Below are 9,698 nucleotides of genomic sequence, written 5' to 3' on the forward strand. Positions count from 1 at the left end.
CCGAGGCCACCCGTGATGGATTTCGCTTCAAGACTTGAAGAGCTCGGCTTAACGCAAGGGGCAAGGCGTGGGATGATGCACTTTGGCATGCATGCTTTGTTCCGGTGGCCAAACAGATGCGATTCCTCCCCGTCATGAACCTGGGATTATTTGCGCACCAACAGACCGCAGCTTGCAAGGATTCTGCATTTTGATGGCAACAGAAGTCCCCCAAGTACGGCACCTGCTCTCGGACTGCTACTGTCGGCCGATTCAATTTCGAGCTGTTCCTGGGACATTGACGGGTGGAAGTACTAGCCCGAGTCACCGTAACTACAGATAAACCCCCCCAGAGGACCTTTAGACTTTGCGCAATCAACGGCTAAGCGTGTTGATTACCGCACAATTAGTCGCCTGTCAAGCCAAGTCAGAGAATGTATGCTCAATGAATAGATAACCCTCTATCTTGTTGTGAGTAGCCGATCAATAGGCAAGGCCAAAGAACCCTTACTCAATCCTAGATCAAGCCATGTGCTAGTTAAGGAGAATGTTGGCGCGGCCGTCCGATGCAACCCTACTATGGCGATTGTTGCCTTTTTAGCTTGACGCTCTGGCTGCAAGCTAAAGCCACGGCTATCACAAGCTACGGCCCACATGGCATCCTGCACAGCTGATGGCATGCGGCTTGCTCTATGGGTGCGTTTAGTTTTCTCAATCCATTCATGATGAAGTGTGATCCCAGCAGGTGGGGGCCTAAATTGTTCCCAGAGAGCGATCCGTGTTATCTGTGTCTGTAGATGACATCTTGTGGATAAAAGACGACAACAAGGAGAACCCTGCTACGAACAAGCAAAAAAGAGGGAGTATCTCGACCTCCATCAAAAGGTGCCACAAGCCCTGGCTCGTAGGCTCGAAGCGTGTCCAGCAATTGCTGATTTGACGGCTAATCAGGTTGGGGAGTTGCTCCGTCCCTGCCGTACGCAATTCAGCCGGGACAGCCCAGAAGCTCAACACATGCCTCTTTCGAGCTCTTGTTTTGCGACTGCCGTTTGGCTAGGTGCCCTGGCGAGGAAACGGCTTGCTCGATGGCTGGCTCCCGAGAAGTCTTGAAGCGCAACAAGAAGCATGGCTGATCGTCAGCTCCGTTATGCTGACAATGGGTTCCCATTCTCATTTACTGTGCTTGTGAAATAACTGAAGAACATGGGCGGGAATTAAAACCTTGATACTTGAATGCAAAGTGGTGGACTTTATTCATGATTCTATCTTCTCTGGCTCATATCCCATGTACATGGAGCCCGCGCGTACACATTATATTCAAGTGTGCGTTGCGGCTATGATGATCCTCCCAAGTTTGAATCACCATCAGTATTAGTCGGGGAGGCTTCGACCTCAGCTACTCAGACAGCCCACCCCGCAAAAGATTGTAGCTTCAAACCCCGTCCCACAGAAAAAGATGTATCGAGAAAAGAGTCCTTCAAGGCTCCAAGTAACACCATCACCAAGCTTACTCCAGGGCCTCGGCGAGACGTACCCTACGACGGGGGCTACATCTCCGACACTGGAGGATCAGCTGAAAGTCAAACTTGTCATGTAAGTCAAGTGAAGAAAAACGCATTTGTACTCGGGCAACTTTAGGCATGCGTTTGTCTGATGAAAGCCACCACGGACGGCTCCAACGGTTGACACGTGCTGCTTGCCGAGTCCCAAAGCTGCGGAGCGCTCGCGTCAAGCACGTTAATGGCCAGACCAACTTGGGCAATTTGAACAAAGACCCTGCTGCTATCGTTTCATGACGGAGACAATGCCACCCAAGAACAGAGCTCATTGACGGGGCTTGTTGCTCATGATGCCGGGCTACGTGGAACGGCAAACAGGTGCAGCCGGTGCTTGCATAACTGAGGACCATATTGGGCTTAAATCTGATGTTGCCGAGAATTGCCAAACGCTTCTTTTCAGAGTTCTACAAGGCGTGCCGAGCGAAACAGTGAAATGTTTGTAGGAATCCCTTGCCGTGCTCACCGCCTAGCGCATGTTCCGTCCCGTATAGACGGGCAAGGGGACACGTCGTTGTTGAAGGTAGACAAAGGTCAAGTCCGATATAAAACAAAAAGCTATCTACTCATACGCCCCTTTTACCTTTTTCTTTTCACAAACAGAGTAGTCCGCCTTACAAGCTTGGGCGCCTGCGTAGCGAGCATATGGACTGTTTCCCCAAGCAGGCGTGCAACTGAGCATCTGAGTTGACACAGGCAAAAGCGGCACTGAGAAAAGCATCCAAGTCAACGGGATATAAGAGGCCGGGCATCAAAGCCCGTGCCGTATAGCCGTGGGAACAACCCTCCCGACTATATTGGAGAGTCCCGTCCAAGCGTCACCCGCAACATGATGCTTCTGCATGTCCGGAGTGCCAACTTCAGGGCAAGTCAGGCAGTCTTGCTAGCACGTGCAGGCTCATGTGTGTCAAGTCCCAAGCAGGAGGCGAGGGCTTTTGCTCGAGAGGGGGGCGTGTGCTTGTTGTTGAAGCCGGAGGAACAGGTACTTGGAGCGCATGTACCGTCGACGATGGTGTCATGGGTAGCAACGCAGCCTGGAGATGCTGCGGGGCCCAACAGCCTGACCGGCATGAGAAGAATGCTGCTATTCAGTCTCCGGCGACGACAGAGGTGAGGTGGTGGTGAAGGAGGTGGGAGAAGGCTGAAGGAAATCCATGAAACACGACGGGCGGGGGACGCGCACATGAAGCAGCCCTTCACCCAACACCCTGCGTGCTCTGCGTCGCACGTTCGGGGAGTCACTCGCCATGACACTGCAGTGGCTGGCATAGGGAATGGCCAGCCCTTTGGCGGATGCTTACTCTGAGGATGGGACGAGGCTGGGCGCAGGCTCGACCAGCGTAGGAGTAGGGGCACAATTTGCTTACGGCAGTGGATCTCTGCTTCATGCATCATGACGCGCGCTTATGTTTGCGAGCAGAGACACGGCATCGTGACGCCTGAGATGAGATTCAACCTAACCGACCTAGACGCTTCCAGGATCCTGTGGCATGGGGCCAGCGTGGCTGTTGGGCCGGAATGACAACTTGCGCAATCATGATCCTCTTGACTCGGGAGGGGGGAAAGGCTGCACTTCTCGTTCGCCAATATGCAGTGAGATTTAAGGCTCTCCAAACCCTCTCTCTCCTCGGTTGAGCGTGATGGGATCTCGGGACCAACCGCGTGTCTGCTGACGGGCTGGTACGCCCCCAAACAAAGATTTCCGGAAGGCAGTGTCTTGCTCTCGCCAGCACCACTAGATCCGGATCCGGATCTCGGGCAATGGAATCTCACGACAATGATTCAATGTTGACGGGCGACGAGGCAGCGCGTGCTGCGGCAACGGCTGAAATGGAGAGGCATGGATGCGACTCGGCCGCTGTCAGCGTAGCTCCCTTGCTTCAGGACAGGCATAGCGTAAACCTCGTAGGGCAAATGGTACATGTAGTGATTCCATCGAGGAAACAAAACCCCTCCCGGCCGCTAGCCTTGTCACACTAATAACATAGGCATATTGAAAGGAGGGGACCGGGGGAGGGGGTGTCCAACATGGGCCTGGCCGCCTTGTGAACAAAGATAGTTCCGGTCGTCTAGTCATGCCGGATTTTCTGTAGTTGCATTGATGGACGGACGGAAGGGCCGCTGAGACGACAATGGCATGACTCGATCTAATAGCCTCGAGAATCACGCCAAGAAGACGTCATTTTTTTGCACTCGGGCGTCGGGGAATTATGCATCACGTACTCTCAACTTGGCCGGCTGTAAATTACGGAGTCGTCGGTGGCAAACAAGGACGTATTAAACGCCCTTGCAAGGTTTGGTTCTTGTGCTACCTGGCCTGAATCGGTTTGCCTGCCGCCAAGGACACGCTAGCATATATGTTGTTGTATCTGAGTCTGTATCCCGGGATATACATGTACGTATACAGGGTGCGTTTTGTTCGACTGATTTCTTTGTCTTGTCTTCTTTTTCTTTCTTCCCTTTATCGTAGTGTATGGATAAGCCCGGAAAAGGTATACTTGGGCCACGGCATCGGGCTGAACCTGACAACAACAAGAAACTCGGAATAGAGCGTGCCACATCCAATCCGCGAGAAAGCGCCTGCGCCGCAATAGATTGCTCGTCCTGTAACAGGGCGGATTGAAACGCCTAGCGTGGCATCCAGCCGAAGGAATACGGCCGAGACTCGCATTTGATGTCGCATGCGCCGTGCCGATCCGTGACATTTCAAGTGGGGCGGCTCGGTGCCGGCCAGCATGGCCTTTGACGGAACCTTTGACGGAACTCGCCTCCAGTTCGGGCGTTGCGCCGGGCCCCGGCATCGAAGCCGTCTTCGACTGACGCCTCTTGATTGCGCCTGGAACGTGGGCCGGATGGCGACGGCAGAGCCTGCTCAGGGATCCGATGAGAGTCTGAAATAGCATCCACACCCGCGCAGCCTTGCTCGCACATCAGGCGGGCGGCAATCGGCGAACATGACGTAAATGATTAGTAGAAACGTCTCTTTGCTTCCCTGAAAGCCTAATGGCGAGGCCGCAGCTCAAGTTAAATCCCGGCCATAACCACGTTTCATTATTATCCGTGCAAAGCATCAAGCTCTGCATACCCAGAAATTCGAGCCGCCTGTGTCTTGAGGGGAAAAAAAAATAGACTCACTTTACTCAAAATAGAAGTACACGCTCAGCTTCGCCCCGGCAGTGCCATGATAAGAGAACGGGGGTCCTATAGCTCCTTTACCTCAGCCCCAAAGCTATCCTTGAAGCCATACTAACATGTCGGAACAAGGGAAGAGCAAAAAGGCCGTGCGCACATATATACATTCTAATATTGACATGTATATATACAGGCAGCACGATTGGACAATTTAGCGAGTTATTATGGCAGCGCCGAATGCGGAACCTTGTGGCCCTAAAAGCCTTCATGTTCTTGGCACCACAGGACAAAGCTCGTCATCTCTCTGCCCGCGGTTTTGACAAGAGATGGAGCACATCGGTTAGATGGCGAAGAAAGAGACTTGCATGGTGGAGGCTATCCCGGAGCAGAAAATTTGACGCAAAGGGTGACCAGGGACCCAAAAGCTGAGTTGTCCTGTCATGATTTGGGGGATCTTGCTTTCCCACTGCATTTCGTCACTGTCAGGTCCCAAAACGTTGTGCCACCACGACATCGTCGTGTTAACCATTTGTGTCTTTCTTCCTCTTTGTGTTTGATCCCACTACGGCACATAGCCTATGTATATGCCGTGTGTCCCCCCTTTTATGTCGTTTTTTTTACAAGTTGCCGCCACCCCTCCCTGAGCCGGGAGGCATCCGAATGCCCATATTTTTCGCAAACTCGCTCAGCCCTGGGCCTTGTCCTTGGCCCACGGCCCCATGATTCCTTCTCATCTCCTCGTCAACCCTAGCTCTCTGCAGAGACAGCCCTGGGGTGACCCATCCGCCACAGGCACACCGGAGACCCTTCCAGTCGTAGCGTCCGACGGCAGCACCGCACCGTTCGTTCGGGCAGCTCAGTCGGCCGTTGAGCTCACCCTTTTCCAGCTCTCGTCGCATCCAGCTCAGTGGCTCGACAAAGTAGTGCGGGCATGGCTGCCGCGGATCAAAGGTCTTTGACGACCCAGAGGCGACGTGCTTGTTGATGAACGGCGCCGTGGCAAGTGTCCTTCTGCACTTTTTGCATCGTAGCGTCAGCTGGGTGTCTCCTCCTCCTCCCCCTCCGGCGGCAGCAGCAGCTCGAGCGGCCGTGGCCGAGGGCTCTTCGTCTTCGAATCGCAGTCGGCTGGGAGCCTGGCCGACAGCGACATGTTCCTCGACCTCACGCCTATACGCCCACCGCTGATAGAGAGGATGCGTCTCCACATCGTCCGGGCAGCCCATCTCCCACCAAAGCGCCAGCTGCTGCATGAAGCCGTTGTTGGGCTCTGCCATCGGTCGCGTTCGTCGGATTAACCCCAGTGCCAATTCGACTGCTTCCTCTGCTGTCTCCTTGCGTGACCTGCTCCTGCCTGCGCTCTGTTTCGAAGAATGGGCTGCTGAAGCGCCAGAGTTCTTCTTGCTGCTGACGTTGCCATACGCCGAGGCCGGTACGACGTTGGCATCGAACCGGTTCGGGTACCGCCAGAGCAAGTATGCGACCACAATCGACACGGAGCGAGACTTTCCCGCGGCGCAATGGACAAACACACCACCTGCTTGTGACACCGCACCCGTGCTTTCAGCCGTGGAATTGGGACTGGATATTTTCAGTCTCTCTAGTCCTTCGTCCACGATGCCACTCTCCCCGCTCCCATCTCGGACCGTGCCACCTTGACTCTCGGCATGATCTGAAGCTGAACTCGTATTCCTGTTTCTCGGCCCCCTCAAACCCTCGTCAATGAATTTGACCGCCTTTGGCAGTTCCGCAAGCAGATTTGACTCATCCACGTCGTCTATATCAATGAGTAAATGATGGAATTGCTTGCCATACTCGGACCACGGCTCGTCTTTGAAGTTTTTCAGGCTGTCTGGGCTGAACCCTACCACTGATAGAACGTGTGTTATACCTTTTTCCGTGAGGGTATCTGAGCGGCGAAGAGCCCAGATTCTGCAAACAGATGTCTGTTAGTGATTTGAGGTTATTTTCGTGTCGAATAGCAAAATATGGTGGTGGTGGCGTACACAGCGGACATGAGAAGTGTGAGTATACAGTACGTACCCGCCTACGTAGAGGTTATCCTGGCCTTCAATCCGACTGAGAGCCATTTCGGCGATGCTATTTTTCAGCTGGCGCAGTTCTTGGTCGTCAAGCTGATGGCCGAAATTATCCCATTGGCAGAGCGGCTCACGGTCGTTTGGAGGATCCAGCTCGTTGGTTTTTCTTGTCTTTTCAGACTGGCTGTTCAATACCAGAGAAATTTGCCAGGGGTTCGTGCTTTGATATGCCGGTTGATACAATGATCTGCGCCGTGATACAAGTCGAAATGTGCCCTGTTGAAATTTTCAGAAAAGTGACGGCGGGGGCGGCACAGTCGACTTGGCCCTCAAAGCAGCTCCGGTTCCTGGATGCCGTGGTCCCGAAAGCCAAGGCTGGAAAAGGGTCAACACGTCTCTCGTCTTGGACTCTCGATTATTCCCAGCACGTTGCCTACTCTCTGGGCCTGGGGCCAAATGAGATTATTCCACCAGATTTGTGCGGTTTACGTGCCGCCCAAACTCGGCCGCACCTGCCGCGCATCTGCAGACATACCTCGGCCAGGAGACAAGCCCGCACCGCCACAGATCACTACCTGCCGCCACATCTGCCGCCGTCGGTACCCAGCTTGCCAGCCTTACGGGGCGGCGTTTCATCTACGCCCCACGTGATGCCATCCCCTCGCTGCCACAGCAAGCCATCCCATTGTATCGTCATGCCATTCAACGTTTCGTCCAATCTCGCCACGCGTCTCCCCATACCCAGACACGAAAAGATGTACATACGATTACGACGGAGAAACCGCCGAGTCAGGCTATCTCTTTGCGACGCCGAACAACCGATAACCACACCCACACGTAGCTCTGCCGCTTCAACGGGCTTATTCCATATTGGAATTTTTCCTCCATTGTGTGTTCGAGCACACCCCGACTATTCTCCGCTCCTTTGGCGATTCCTTGTCGTGCTTTGAAAAAAAAAAAAACTAAGCGCCACATTATTAGTATCCCCATTTTATCTCCGGCCCTTCTCCCTTCAGCTGGATGAAAAAAACTCGACCCCAGCCGACGGCCATAGCGCAGCGGTCGACAACCTCTCCCATTGCGTCTGGTGGCATTGCCACCACCTCATTCTCCGTCCTCGAGTCCCACATAGACTCCATACATATTTATGCAGACAGGTCTTAGCAACGGCATCAAAGATCAAAAGCACGGCATGGTACAAAAGTGGTGCCCTCTCTGATTCATTGACAAAAAAAAAAAAAAACGTTGGTGGCCACAGGCGAGCTGGTGAGCTGGTGAATTACTACTGCGCAGCTCGCAAACCAAAGGGGCGTGTGCGCACCCCACACACGAATTGCCCTTTAGGTCGAATTGCAAGTGCGGTCTGGTACCATTGCACTATCGATTCTCATACCCCTCGTCCAAAGTTTAAAGATACTTGGACAGCTTCTGTTGACTGAATGATTTTGATTTTGCAGCGTGGCACGCAATTTTCCCGAGCACGTACCACACAGCAGCATATTCCATGTCCTCCATCTCACCCTAGTAAACACCGCGGCTGTGCTTCATTTGGGTCGCAAGGAGCCATCTAATGAATGCAACATCCAGAAATATACAGTGCCGCATGTAAAAATGAACAAGACGAGTCACGTCCCGGAGAAGGCAGTACCGTACTATCGAATGTTACCCATGTTTGTGTGCTATCGAAGCTTTGTTTGTTTGATTTCCTAGCCTCCATCATCATTCAAGGCATGAATCCAGAATCCAAGCCCTACCAAACCCAACTAGAGCCCTGCGCCATATGCCGCAAAGAGGGAAAAAGGCTAAGGACTAGGTAAATAAATCAAAGGGAAAAGAAAGATCTATAAACTACTTCGTTCCCTACAATTAAAAACAAACTGCGACGGAGTCTTCGGCCATATATTGACCAGGAAAAGAAAAACATCGCAACCTTATAGGGCAGGAAATGACTGTAAAGCATCGCCCTCATGCACACACCTACGTACACACACACACACACACACAGTCACCAGCGCGTACACATATCTTAATAAAAGCCATCACATATTGTGCTTCTGCCAGAGCGAACCCGGCAGCCCGTTTCGCACGCTTGGGTATAATGTAACATAGGGGGACAAAAACCCATCCAAGACACCACCAATTCATGCCAGACACGATCTTACTCGCTGGCCTGTTCCACACTCTAGGTGCGTCAGCAGCCGGTTGGCCCGGCGCCATGCGTAGACAAGGATCGCCGGCTTCAGCCTACCCAAAACTGCAAGCCACACACGCTCAGTTCGGTTGCAGAACGGGAAGAAAACTCAGGATGCAGCATACAGCAAGTGCCGGCAAACTCCCAAGGCGAATCTTATCCATTGCCACCAAGCCCAGGCCCAGGGTGTTGTTGATAATCAGAGCCTAGTCAAGCCACAGAGCAGCGTGAACAATAGCGGACGGGAATATCCGAACAAAACGTAAAAATTGGCGAAATGTAGTCGGTCAGACCGGCCGATTGTTAGGCCTCCTCCGTCAGTATAACCGCATCCATTTGCTTTTGCAGGCATGTCTTGTTTGAACCTGCCAATATTGTTCGAGGCGCTAACACACAATGATGGACAACCTGAAAAAAAGCTTCGTCTACTTTGAGTCGTCAGATGCTGAAACTGAACTGTCCTAATCTTGATCTCGCATTTTGTATTTCAGTCCGGATCGCAATCACCATTGCAGTCCAGTTGTCCCACCGGAACTCCGTAAATAAAAGATATATAAATCAAACAGATATCGTGGCGTCGTACTATGTCATGCATTGTGCAATATGGCGCAATACAGACGCATGATTCCCGCATTCAACCTTCGCTTTGATCGCGCAGATAGAGCCGTCCATTGTTGGGAATAGTCGTAAGAAGGAAAAAAATTGAGCAGCATGCCGGTCATCGCGGTGTAGGGTCTTCATCCATCATACATGCATTTTCAAGCATGTTTGTCCATTTACCGCTAGTTCCCGCATGACTATGTT

General features: G+C 52.6%; 1 protein-coding gene across 1 annotated transcript; it reads right to left on the reverse strand.

The window, feature by feature from the left end:
• Positions 1–5,284: 5,284 nt before the first annotated feature.
• Positions 5,285–6,754, reverse strand: YVH1 (Tyrosine-protein phosphatase; the record flags this gene model as incomplete). Its single annotated transcript, XM_014694025.1, has 2 exons — positions 5,285–6,596; positions 6,708–6,754. The coding sequence occupies 2 exons, from the start codon at positions 6,752–6,754 to the stop codon at positions 5,285–5,287; spliced, it is 1,359 nt and encodes a 452-aa protein (XP_014549511.1).
• Between the last annotated feature and the right edge of the window lie 2,944 nt (positions 6,755–9,698).

This window comes from Metarhizium brunneum, chromosome 1, assembly GCF_013426205.1.
Source record: "Metarhizium brunneum chromosome 1, complete sequence".
Taxonomy (NCBI): domain Eukaryota; kingdom Fungi; phylum Ascomycota; class Sordariomycetes; order Hypocreales; family Clavicipitaceae; genus Metarhizium; species Metarhizium brunneum.